The sequence below is a fragment of the Cryptomeria japonica genome, chromosome 9 (assembly GCF_030272615.1).
Source record: "Cryptomeria japonica chromosome 9, Sugi_1.0, whole genome shotgun sequence".
In the NCBI taxonomy this organism is placed as follows: Eukaryota; Viridiplantae; Streptophyta; class Pinopsida; order Cupressales; family Cupressaceae; genus Cryptomeria; species Cryptomeria japonica.
In genome coordinates this window covers 591,447,397-591,461,429 of record NC_081413.1, presented here as the reverse complement: position 1 = coordinate 591,461,429, position 14,033 = coordinate 591,447,397, and the positions used below count along the sequence as shown (strand labels likewise).

Below are 14,033 nucleotides of genomic sequence, written 5' to 3'. Positions count from 1 at the left end.
TTTGCTTGCAAAATCAGAGTTGAAGTGCCAAAATTTGGCTAAGGCAAATTGTTTTCAATGCTTGGAAGGAAGGATAGGCTAGAGTTCAAGTAATTATGAAGAGACTCAAGGCGAAATGATTAAGTTACCAAAGTTGTCATCTTGAGATCACTTCTAGTTGGGCTCCAAATGTCTGAACTTTACGTTGTGCATTTTCGTTGACTCGAAGACAATCACAATCTTGCCAGTACGTTGCTAGGAAGTTGTTACAACCCTAATCAATAGCAAGTCAAGGAAGTGAATGTGGTAGCAAGATGATCAATCTATAATGAACCACTTCCAGTTATCTTCAAGAAGTGCGAACTTCGTGTGATAACTTAAAAGCACGACCTTACACTTGACACTTCCAGCGCCCATCCAAATGGGCGATCTTCTACTTGCAGCTTCCAATCATGCTCCAAATGTGTGAACTAACGCTTCTAGTTCCCATCCAAATGTGTGAACTATCATTTCCAGTATACCCTTGAAAGTGCAAACTAACACTTCCAATTGCCCCTTCAAAACGTGACCTAACACTTCCAGTGCGATCTTCTACTTGCAACTAGGCTCCAAATGTGTGAACTAAAGCTTCTAGTTCCCATCCAAATGTGCGAACTATCATTTCCAGTATACCCTCGAAAGTGCGAATGAACACTTCCAATTGCCCCTTCAAATGTGCGATCTTCTACTTGGAACTTCCAATCAGGCTCCAAATGTACGAACTAACGCTTCTAGTTCCCATCCAAATGTGCGAACTATCATTTCCAGTATGCCCTTGAAAGTGCAAACTAACACTTCCAATTACCGCTTCAAAAGGCGGCCTAACACTTCTAGTCGAGCCTCAAAAGTGTGAACTTCCACTATGGGTCCAAAATCGCGACCTTTCACTTTAAGCACTTTCATTACCCAAGCAAAGGTGCAAACTTTACGTTGACATTTCCTTCGCCTTCCTCAAAGCGCGATCTTCACCTTCCACGTTCACTTCCACTTCCACTTCCACTTCCATTTCTTTCCACTTCCACTTCCTTTACCACCTGAAACCAACATAAATCAGGCCTGAGACACAAAATCAGATGCAAATTGATGAGAATTAAGTCAAAAGGAGAGAAATCAGAGTCTAAATCAGATGTTTCCATTATCAGAAAATTCATTTCCAGATTTAGAGAAGGCAGTAGGAAGCTTGATAAAGTACTTTTTACAATGTTTTGATTCAAATTATGTTTGTTTCCAGATTTGATGCAAGGGGGATGAACATGGAAAGGAATGTGAAGAGGGTCAAGATTTCAAGGCGTGTAAGGAACATTACTCACATGCATGAGGGCTTATCTGTAATAACCCACCTTAATTAACCCAACAAAATTGACCATTCTTTTTTTTTTGTTTAATTTAATCATTGTGTTTGATTCGATTGCATACTATGGGCATCCATCCATTTGGATTAGGCATCCATCCATCCGGGATGAGCATCTATCCATACGGGTTAGGCATCGGTCCATACGGGACATAAGATTTCATCTATCCAATACGAGATAGGCATCTACCCATACGGGGTAGGCATCTATCCAATTGGGATAGGAGGTGCTCTGGCCAGAGACTTAGACTCATCGGGACCATTCGGGTCCTGAGCCACTCACTAAGTACTACACTCTTCTAACAGAAGTGCACCAAGGTCGCTGTCCTTAGGAGTAATTAAATAACATAATTCAAACTTGAATTCCGCCTCGGAATTTGGCTTAAGGCCTCGGGAAGTCAAGCGAATCCATACGGGATTCCTTCCGAGTATGCATTACTTTTTCCATTTTATTATACTTATCTTTCAAATTAGGATTCTTACTCAATCCTTCTTTTTACCAAGCCTAGACCCCACCCACGAACGCTTGAGTACGAGGGACAACTCCGTCCCAAGATTGCCTACATACCCACTTCGGCACGGGATCAAGGCGTAAAGTATGTAGTTCTATTTTCTACTCTATGGTTTGATGTAAACTGATTAGTGGGTACGCAACCCTTTCTAGGGTCAATGTCCCATACAGTTTCTCTGCGGTTGCTACCCACGGTGGTAGCGCTTAAACAAAGGCTCAAGATGGCCTATTGTTTGTGGCCTAAAACAACTACATCCTAACACCTATCATAAGCGTCACCCTTGACCAAATTGTCAATCACCAATATCTCTTCAAGATTAAATCAATTTCATAAACGCATTTTACTTAATCAACCCTAAAGGGGGTTTACTATGGTTTAACTCAACGGATGTAAAATCATTTAAGGATTATCTTGTTAGATTATCGATCCAAGAGGGATTACCCGCCCCTTGGATTTTAACTTCCAAGTGTCCCTTATTACTCCCCGACAATTTATAGGGACGATGCCACAGACGTCGTTGATGTAGCTTTATTAGGTGTTAAGTGCAGTAGTTCAACACGACGACATTACCCGTAAGCATGACCCAGAGGCACTGTATATACCGAACGCTACTAGGTTTTGGTTTCCATCTTCCTTTATTTAGTTTTCTAACTAAGAGCTATGAAAACATCATACTTTAAAATCAATTACTAATTGAACGTGTATAATTAGACATTGCAAAGCTCAATTAATTGAATTAACTACTTGATGAATTACATGGAATAAAAACCATAACTAAAATTATTTATTATTCAAAACTTGAAATATAACTTGCATAATAATGACAATTAGGAACTTGCATAATAATAATTAAACGTGTAACTTGCATGAAGATGAAGGAAATGTAACTTTGTCCTTAATAAATGCAAATAAAGTATAAGTAATTCGCATGAAACATGCAAGGTTGAGAAATGTGTTGATTTATACCATGAGAAAAATCACTTGTAGAGCCACTGGTCCCAAAAATAGCAACCTGCTTAGACATTTGGTTCGAATTATATTAATATGAATTAATTGCTACATGCCAACTAAGTGCCCCAATGGGTCTTAAATAGGTTGAATGATTCTAATTATAACATTTGATATAATATAACTTACAATTATAAAATTTTCTATAGATAAATTAATTATGAATTTACTACACAATAATCCCCAATATCTACAAATTTTTCTAAGTTAAATTTAATAACTTAAAGTTTATACTAAGGAGAAAAATTAACAATTTCTAAATTGCAACTTATACATTTATATTTATATATAAAAAAAAAAACCTAAAAAAAAAAAATATATAAAAAAGAAAGATAGGCGAATTTTTTTTTGTTTTAAGGGATAGTGGGGAGTGGGGCCCACGGGTCCCATCACCACTGCGGGTCTGCGGAAGCAGGCCCGCAGTGATGAGGGGACCCCGTGGTCCCCTCCACTACCCTGCGGCCACTGCCGTGACAGTGACCGCAGGGGAAGTGGAGGGTACCACTTCCCCGACGGTTACAATAACTGCCACCCCCATGCACGCCGCTCGATTTTTTTCGAAACAATTTTCGAGAACATGCCGTTGCTAAAATATAATCACTTTGCAACATTAATGTATTTTAACATTTGAAATAAATTATATATATATATATGGTTTACATTCCCAATTATTTAATGATATATATATATATATAAACAAAAGGAGTATTTATTTATGAAATAAGAACATGAATAAAATAGATAACAGAGGTAATTGCTTTAGATTGATTTTACAGTAAACAAGAGATTAATATTTACAGAGAGAGAGAGTTTATTCCAACATTCACAGGGAGTTTATTTCCAGTATTCACAGGGAGAGATTTTATTCAACTAATATTCACAGAGATTCAACTAATATTCACAGAGAGGTTTTATTCAACAATATTCACAAAGAGATTTTATTCAACAATATTCACAGAGATTCAACTAATATTCACAGAGAGGTTTTATTCAAAAGAGTTGCAACCCAGATCGCACCCCATCATGTTATATTAAAGGAGACTGGAATATCATTCTAAGGGAAAGAGGGAGGGGGTTCGTGGAGAAAGAGCAGTCTGCGAACAACAAGGGAAGAGATAGGAACTGCGGGTTACGAAGAGGTAAGCAATGAATGAATGTTTTAATATATATGTTAATAGATATAATTAAATGCATATTTTAATATATATGTTAATAAATGAATATTTTAATATATATATATATATATATATATATATATATATATATATATGTTAATGAATATAATTAAATGCATATTTTAATATATATGTTAATGAATGAATACTTTAATATATATATGTTAATGAATATAATTAATGCATATTTAATATATATGTAATGAATATAAGTAATGAATATTTTTAATATATATGTTACTGAAGGGCTTTTAGGTGTTAAGGAATATGTAAACATATGTTAATGAATATGTAAAAATATATTAATGAATAGTTAGGAATATACGTTAATAAATAAATGTGAGTATATGATAATGGATGTTTTCTGAATATATGTTAGGGAATACATGTTAAGTTAGGAACATGTAAATGTAGATTATGCAATGGAAAATAGTAATAAATTGTAAAATGTAATATAAATGTGATTGTATGATGGAGGCTATAGGGAGGAAATTCCCTTAGCCTAATGGAGGTATTATGATAATCCCTGGTAGGCAGTATATACTGAATATCTATATGCATATATATGGCTTGGTTGACTAAGTTCATCCAAGAAGAGACGGATTTGGCCGGTCCCCTCTGATGGACTTGGATGATGAGATGCATCATCCAAGGCAAGGAATTGACATATGGTCTTCCTTGGATGGCTTGGGTGTAAGAAATTACACCCAAGACAGGAATCGAATTAACCTTCGATTTCATGGATGGCTTGGGTGTAAGTAGTTCTTACACCCAAGACAGGAATCGAATTAACCTTCGATTTCCTAGATGGCTTGGGTGTAAGTAGTGACATCCAAGACAGGAATCAAATTAACCTTTGATTTCCTGGATGGCTTGGGTGTAAGAAATTACATCCAAGACAAGAATCGAATTCACCTTCGATTTCCTGGATGGCTTGGAACCAAGAGGGGTTCCAAGAAGGTGAGCTTCACAGCCACCTAAGGACATATCTCCGTATGGCATTCGTATCCTTTTTATTAGATAAGAATTGTGATTAGTGTTAATTAAGTATTTTAAAGTTAAATTGCAAGTTAGATTATATATATATATATATATATTTGTTGTATTCTAACAATCGGTTTTGCAGGATAGTGATCTCTAAGTAGTAGGGACATTACAGAGTATCAAGAGATATGCCTCGATCACCTACCTTTGTGATGAGTTACAAGGATCAAGCAAGCTAAGGCACCCAACGATCACTTAGCCAATCATATTATTTCAAGCTAGGGCGTCCAATTTCAATGTACCTGACTTATCCAACAAAGAGATAACTACCACATGTGGGCACAAAGTTCGATGTACCTACCCTCATCATCTATTGGTCGAATATTCAAGGAGGGACATGTGTCCCATCAAATGATAAAAAATGGCTTACACAATAGAATCCAGAAACAATTATTGAATGCAAATGTAATTTTGTCATTGGTCAAGCATTAAATGCTTTGTAATGGGTGTAACAGGGTTTCTATCTTTCGATCTTGGTCGTTGATTGTGAATCAATTTGAGCCACTCAATGTCATGAGAACACTATGTAAGGTTCCACTCTTTCATTTGTAATGGTTAATAGTCAATAATGAATAGTTTAGTAGCAGGCAATATGGCCGTTGATTGTGACTCAATCTGAGCCACTCAATGTAATAAGAACACTATGTAAGGCTCCACTCTTTCATTTGTAAAGGTTAATAGTCAATAGTGAATAGTTTAGTAGCAAGCAATAGTCAATATTTCAATAGTAGATAGTTAGAGTAGAGTAGGAAGAGAAGGCAAAGATTGTTGCCAAGACTTTGTTGTAAGAAACATGTAAACTTCTTTGAAGATATGGTGAAATTCATATGTTGATTCAACAATTTGCATGGTCTCTACTTCTCGTTTAATTTTCATGTTATTTAGATGAATGGAAGAACTTTGTGCTTGATCAATGGTATACTACTAACACCTTGCTGATTGTAAAGTGTCTTGCATAGTCAGCTGGATCCATCTCAACCAAGCTTAACTTCAATTATCACTCCTTCATTGATATGCTTCATCTTGAGGGTGTCTATGCTTGTAGTGGTGATTTGAAATTCATAAAACTATCCCTAGAAGATTGCACTAGCCTTGTGAAGATGTTCGCTGCATGTCAAAGCAAAACTTAGTTGAATTTCATTAAAGATTGTCCATCACTCTTGCATTCTTAGGATTAGATTAGCTTTCTCAACCCTCATCCTTTTTCCTTTTTTTCAAGTTAAGTGAAATCCCACGCTCCAGCGATATTTAAGCTTTCAAGATTCAATGTAAGTCCACCTTGTGATTCCAGCAATGTCAGATCAAACAAATGACTCTATCCAAGAGCATGTCAAGACTTGACATTCGGAACCTCAGAGTCATCCCATTTGACCATGAAGTTTAGCACTTGGGAGGATTTTGTTCAAGAGAGGATAGAATACTTAGTATTTTATTCTGTGTTGCATAGTGCATAAAACAACATCAACACATACCCTTTCAGATTTGAAAAGGCATGTCTTCCTCTTTGTTAATTACTGCTCTTAGTCATAATACTAATTGCATCCTTCATTGCATCTCTTTTAAAATCGCACCTTAACAATTGTTATTGAATATTAATGCAGTCCGTACCTTTTGATAGTTTATCAAGATTGCACCTCTTCACTCTATTAATTGCTGCACTTTTGTGAATGAGACAAAATGAATAAGACAAATTTGTCTTATTAGGGGAGCGCTGATTTGTAAAAGGAAGGTATTGGCCAAAAATAAACGTTGCCCAGTAATAAAGTGTGGTTGCTGCTTTGTAATTATAAAATACAATTACTGCTTTTCTTAACAAATTCAGGTCTTTTCCAATGACATTGCTGCCTGCTAATTATTTTCTTCTCCCTAATAGGGATGACTGCTCCTATATTCATCATTCCTCTTATAAATAATTCACAGCCATAGTAATATTAATTGATCTTCTTTTAAAATGATAATCATTACCATGATTTCTTTCATTAATCAATCTGATTTCTTTGACATAAAATGACAACTTTCAATAATAGTGAGGTCGGCTAGCCTAGAGTATACATTGTTTGTCACTGTATATTTCATAATACCAGAGCCCCATGGTTATCTAGTGATCATATTTGATTGTTTGCCTTTAAATCTCAGGTTGGCTTCTTATTGTTTTGGCCGTTCACTTTTGTGCTGTGTTTTATATTAATCCTAGGCAGGGCATGACATGGAACTTGTCAAGATCAGATCTTCCAGCACATGTTAGATTAAGTTGTCACCCTTATACATAGCCAAATTTCTTGGTTTATAACTTATTGTACGATACACTATTGCACATGCATTTGGTTTAGTTTAGTATGGCTAGCATTTAGCTTAGTTTTGGAAGCCAATCACAACACTTTGCTTGGAGATCTTTGTGCAGATCTTGAATTTTATTGTAAATAATGCAATAGTTCTTGATCTCTTTTGTGTTCTCTTTTCACTGTTTACTTTGTTGGTTGTTAAAATTAAATTATATCAATGGTTGTCTTCACACAAGCATTATCTTATGTTTCAATTACACCATACAACCATATTGTCATGGTTAACATGTCTCTTAGATACATCATGTGATCTAGGGATCTAGATCACTTAATGTCAATGCCCCTTTTTATAACCTTTCCAGTTTCTTTGGGGACTCTAATTTATTTGCAGAGTGCCCATTTTTTGGGTTAGAGTTCCAACAATGGCAGTGAGTTCTAGAGATTAAAGCGAATTTTATTGTACTTTTCAAATGCTGTTTTCTCACTTAGGGAGCTTTCTACACTTTTGGAGAGGTTTGTTATTTTTTGAAAGCACTGATTTTCATTAGGTTCAATTTCTTAAGCATTTAAGAATATGTTGGTTTGATCGGAATTAATTTTCAGTTCATTCTAATATATACTGTAATTTTCTTTGGATGTGTGGAAAATTATTTAATAATTAAATTTTAAGTTGTTGAAAAAGCAAAAATTAAAAGACAACTTATGTTATAATTATTTAATTGTTGTATAAAATCACATATATGGAGCAAAAAGGATTATTATTTAAAAAGTGATTTTAAATTATATTTTTTGGAAAGTTCTACAAGGGTTTATAAAAGAGGCTGAGGAGACTCATTTGATGGATTCTTGACATTTGATATTTTATTGAAACCTCAGTTGTAGAGTTGAGAAGAGTTCTATAGTCCTAGGATGGAAATCCTATGACGAAGATTGGTTTTGAAAGTGGAAGATCTTCCCTAGCCAATAGGGGTGGATTAATAAGGGATTCACATTTGTGCTGAGTGTGGATGGAGTATGGAATTGGGTTGAAGCGATATATCTTTCCAGGGTTTGCCAGATTTATAGGTTCCAAATTTATAAAGGTTTTGCAGGCAAATATAAATTTGTAAGTGCTGTGCGTGCGAATGAAGATAGATAAAATAACTAGAGTGTTGTGTGTGCTGTGTTAATATAGCTAATAAAAATCAAATTATATAATTCTAAGCTGGGTTGCACCCAGCCATACCATATTACTTACCTTAGGAGGCCTTACAACTATCAAAGGTAGTAAAAGGAGGGGCAATTCAAATATTGAAAGGCGTAAAGCCTTATTTTAAACTTCAATACCATTTTAATAGACACAAGGGAGGATGTGGCAGGTAGATGTGGCACCAAGATCTTGACAAACTTCAATACCGCTTCCTTTGGACCATATAAACCCAGCCACAGCCTTGCTAAAAGAAGTTACAGCTTTTGGGACTGCTGTCCATACAATTTGAGTTTGCTGTACCACTTTAAATGAGGCCATAAGAATACTATGGGGTGGCGTACCACTATTTGTTGGCAAAAATAAATGTTAAAGGCTGCTGGATGTATATCAGCTGTTCCTTAAGAGGTCAGCAATATATTTATATTTATTCTATTGTTTCCAGCTCTTTTGAATGTTTGCCAACTGTTTGACAAAATGCCTTAGTTAAGCCATGAATGATGGTATGGTTGATGTTGAATAAATGATATAGATCAGAATTTTTCTCAATATAGCTTGTATGCATAGTGTTTGATGAAATATTCGCAAGATGAAATCAGCAATATTGGAGGTTTGAAAATTTCTTGGTAGGGCAATTACTATTTACATCACCCTAATACCAGAGATGCATATCGCTTCCAGCATTGTATACAATGTTTTGAAGTTGTAATATATGTTGACGTTTAGAACTAGTATTCTTGTCCATTGGTTCCTGCAAGCGGGCCACTCTAATGTGGATTAATGAAAGTGGCTCACATGCTACAATTCATGCTGTATTGAGCATAGGGGCTAGTCCCCGTGGAGGGCTTCATGAGCAATTCTTGAAAGCCATGAGGTTATGAGGTTAATTAAACTATGGTATCATCTTAGCACAAATAGGCAATGCTTTATTTTAACTTCTGCTTGGAGGGCTTTTTTACCATGGTATAAATTGCATCCTTCTTGTGGTGTCTGTTATGTTTTACTTTATCATGTTAATTTTCTGCTGTAATCTTCGCTGAAATGGGCAAAGTGCAGTTTATACCTTTACTTGGAAGCTTTTTCTCTTTTCTTATGGTATATGCTATAGATCGTGTGTTTCTCTTTTGGTGTGTATGTGCTGTCTTATTTTAGCATGTTAATTTTCTGCTGCATATGTGAGCTATCATCTTTTGCCCAAGCGGGCTTCACATGGTTTTTTTGCATCTTGTTAGAGGGTTTATTTCCCATGGTATATTCTGCATATTTATTGTCTTTTCTGTTTACTCTATCATGCTAATTTCTGCTGCATATTTGAATGGATATACTTATTTTTACTCCCATTACACCATGTTTTCTATCATCACATGAGAACGTCTTTTTTGAGTCACTTGCATTCAGGAAAAGAAAATGATGTCTTAAAATTTGCACATCAATGCCCTTTGTTATTCCTTGGAAGCTGAACTGAAATATTGACTATTTAGAATTGTGGGGAAGCAATCCTTTACGGTTTACGAAGGCAATTTATTTTTAGTGGATGCATGCGAAAGGTCAATCCTGAAGAGCAAACTGCAAATCTTGAGGACTGGCATAGTTTTTAATTTCTGGGTTTCCCTGAATATTTCATACAAGTATCTATGAGTATGACTGCAATGTCCCCTTCCTAATTGCCCTAGAATCACCATTGCAACAAATTAGGGTTAGGGTTACATCTTTACCAAGTAAAATATCTCTTAAAATAATGTGATCCTGGAATCGAATCCTGCAATCAGAACATGAGAAACATACACACATATAATATATATCCATTATTAAGGTTAGTCCGCATGATATTCATATAATATCTATAACATCATTTCTAACACATTAGGGTGCGGGAGAAGAAGCATGATAGGTCTGCTTGAAGCTATCCACACTAAGCCCAAGAGCAGAATTTTGGCCCTCTTGGTCCCGATGGTAGGCAAAATGGATATCCACTCGGGGTATTCTACCTAGTGGGGTGCTTGTACCTACTTTCCCTATCCATGCTTCATCTCCTAAGATTAATAGCCATCATTATAGAGTTGGAGAGGAGATTGTAATGGAGGTTCCTTGGTTGTCCTATCTAAGCCCAAGAGTGGAACTTTGGCCCTCTTAGCCTCGGTGGCAAGCAACATGGACATCCACTCAGGGCATCCTACCTAGATCCCCTCTTCCATACCCTCCTTCCTTCCATACATGATGGGGGTTTACAAACAGAAGTATTAATCAGACATATTCAATTTTCATTACACGTCTAGACATATATACATATACAAGTAATAGATATTGACAATTAATGCACAAGTAAATATATACCACAAGCACAATTACTCAGATGGTTAGATACTGATTGTAGCTGGTCTCAATCGGGTTAATGAGAATCTGATCTTTTTGTCTCTGCTGATGACACAGTTGCTAAGCCTGCTTATGGAACGCTGTTCACTATGTCTTATCCAATATTTCTGAGGATGTAATTCTGAACAATTGCTGATGATTTTTAGATCTGTTTCTGTATTCTTCAATGATGCCTCCATCTACCATCTGTTCTCCTACTTATACTATTCCTCATTGCTGAAAGGGTGTATTGTTTCAAGTGGACCTTTCCCTTGAAAGGTGGTGTCTCTTCTCAAGTCTTAACTGCTGCTTTCTTACTTCTTGTTTGTCCTAACAACCATTAAGCCATCATCTTAATCAAAACTTCTCCCTTAACACACGTGGTGACTAATCAACTTGGTTTTGTTACTTGTTTGCTCGCTGAAACCAATGCCATGCAATCTTCTCTTATGGCGTGTTCAGGCTGTTATGGAGAAACAGACAAATTCGCTACAGGGGCATGGCAATGACTTCTAGCAAATAATGATGTTTTGTGACCTGCTCGTGTTGACAAAGGCTTCTATGACCAATTATAAGAAAGCATGAGGTTTGTAGACACAACTAAAAAAAGGTTGACTGTTGCAAATTTAGCTTAGGGACATTGTTTAGAAAGTTGAAGTTACTAGAGCTTATATGAATTTCTGTCTACATTTGACGGTATGAATAAAGGAAGTATGGCAAAGAGAAACCTCTAGGTTGTGATGCATGGGGGTCAACTGAATCGATTGAAACAGAGAAAATAAACAAGGTATATTTTCCAACTCTAATTTCCATTATACCATCTGGCAAAAATAAATAAAATAAATTCATAATGGTTGGCAAGTTTCAAAACCATTCTAAAATATGTTGTATGTTATATTATCCATGAACTTTGTAGGTTCTTTCCAACAATTTTCTTGCATTTACTGCCCTTTTATTTGCTTTCTTCATACGATGTCTTTAGTTCCCTTTTTATCCTCGTCAAATGCATTAGAAAAATATGTTACAGGCATTTATATTTTAATATTCTGGGTGAATATAGAACTAGGCCTCCAAGCAAATTTGTGGCATCTTATTTGAATATCTTACGCACAACAAAATTGAAAATGATGAAGGCATGCAATTACACAAAAGAAACAAGGGTCAAGGAAGACCATAATCAAGTAGAAATAATATGTCAACTGAGTCTATAGAATCACATTTTATAGTTATTTTTGCATGGTGTTAATATATTTCCGTGTGCTACCCAAGGTCATACGAACTGTTGAAGGCTGAAGGTGGATCTTACAAAGAATTGTTAATTGTTGATTTAGAGTCGGCATTTTACCTTAAGATGCTCTTATTATCATTGGTTAGCATGATTGTATCAGCGTCCAGTGGAGTAATGAGAGGGGCAGAGGGGCACCAAATTTATGTTTGCTTGTGTTACTGTTTTGGAAGCAACGTTTCATACATTGGCTATACGAAATAGAAGAATCACATTTTTTTCTTTTCCTTTCATCTGTCTTGTTTTAACTATTGCATCTAATTTCTTTATTTTTTTTCTTTGTATGCTGTTGGAACAGTTTCTCCGTGCCTGCTAATTTAAGCAGTTTAGGCAAAGATGAACCATGGGCGGAAACATTTCTCTTGCATATGCTTGAAAAAGTGGATCGATGTAAAGATGTGTGGAGGTCCATCAAGTTAGAAGTTACAAGTTGTGCTCCAAAGTCAATTGCCTTGTAACCCTGAAGCTGTTTCTGACATTTTCTGGCACTATTACCATTACAAGGTTTGAGTACCTATTGTTGTTCAAGAAATTATTCGTAAGTCTGCCATAATATTTTTCTCAGATGAGATTAAGCTGATGTTGTATTTATATTAAAACATGATTCCTTGGTATCTTAGCAGCAGTGGTATAAATTTGTATTTTTTATATTATAATTTGATGTATTCCTTCTGTTAGTGATTTAAGTATTTGACCTGATTTTCTTTCAGAATATGATGCTATGTTTGCAAAAGAGAGAAATTACTCTTATTATACGATGGCAGTTGTATGTAAAAAATCTATTTGCCTTGTACCTTTAAGTAATTTAAATTTCTTCTGTGTGTTTGGATCCGTCCCTTACTCTTTTCATTTCAATAGCCTAGATTTGGGATAGTGAGGTTCATCAAGAATATTGCCTCAGTTTTTTTTGTTGGTTGATTGGAACACTATTAAGCTTAGAAGCTGCATCCAAGTAATTTATGAAAATTCGCCCGTTTGTCTGCAGCTTGCACCTGTCTATGTTCTCAGCTGCAGCCTCCATTAAAACAGGGAGCATGCTTAGTGAGGTTTGAATGTGGTCGTCATAATGCTCAACCAGGCTGCCTTACCACTAGACCATAGCCAGGTGGATGATTAAAAAAACCTTGTTAAAGATGAGCTGTGTACATTCAAAGCAAAAGCCTTACAAAGATGGGCAATGTGTCACCAGCAGAAATGGACAGATTGAAAACTTATATTTTTTATCAAATGGATAAGTACATACACCGGGCATAGACACATTGACATTAAGTATCCTATGAAGGCAAACTGAGAAATGCAAATGGACGTATGACTGCCCTTTTCTTAACTTGGAGAAAGTAAAAAATCAATAGCCAGCATGGCTAGGTGTGAGGGAGATGGGGAAATACTATTGCCTCATTATGATAAAAAAAATAGCATTCTAGGAAGCTAAAAGGATGATGGTGAGAAACCTCAATATTGTTGTCTTTACAATTTAAATGCTCTTAAGAATTTGAATTACTTTTGATTGAAAAATATTCAAATGCTGACTAAAGGAGTGGGCCTTATTTTGCTCTTTCTGAATATGCATAGTCATAGAACACAAAGATAAGGGCATCTCATTTGGAGCCAAAGGCTGAAAACCAAGTCATACCTAAAAGGCTGACTGACCTATAGATGAGTAAACTGCCCAGCTGTAAGCATGCTCAATGTGGGTTATGCTCAAGTTCCACTTGGGAGGAGAACTTGGTGGTAGATCCTCAAAATCTGTCTGCCAAACTAGGAATGAAAAGCAATGGAGAAGTTAACGGAAACTCCAAAAATCTTCCATAAAGATTGTC

The 14,033-nt window shown here is 35.8% G+C and overlaps 1 protein-coding gene across 4 annotated transcripts in view; it reads left to right on the top strand.

Moving 5' to 3' along the window:
* Positions 1-13,703, top strand: part of LOC131071844 (uncharacterized) — a 46,346-nt gene extending 32,643 nt beyond the window's left edge. The window contains exons 7-9 of one of the 4 annotated variants that reach the window (XR_009112600.2): positions 12,512-12,717; positions 12,924-12,979; positions 13,199-13,703. Coding sequence is in view for 3 of the 4 variants with exons in the window: in XM_058007807.2 (XP_057863790.1) it covers positions 12,512-12,671 (160 nt within the window). In the remaining variant the exon portion in view is untranslated. Of the gene's footprint in view, positions 1-12,511; positions 12,903-12,923; positions 12,984-13,198 lie in introns of those variants that run through there. The other 3 variants (XM_058007807.2, XM_058007806.2, XM_058007805.2) reach the window with 3 other exon arrangements.
* The last annotated feature ends 330 nt before the right edge of the window (positions 13,704-14,033 follow it).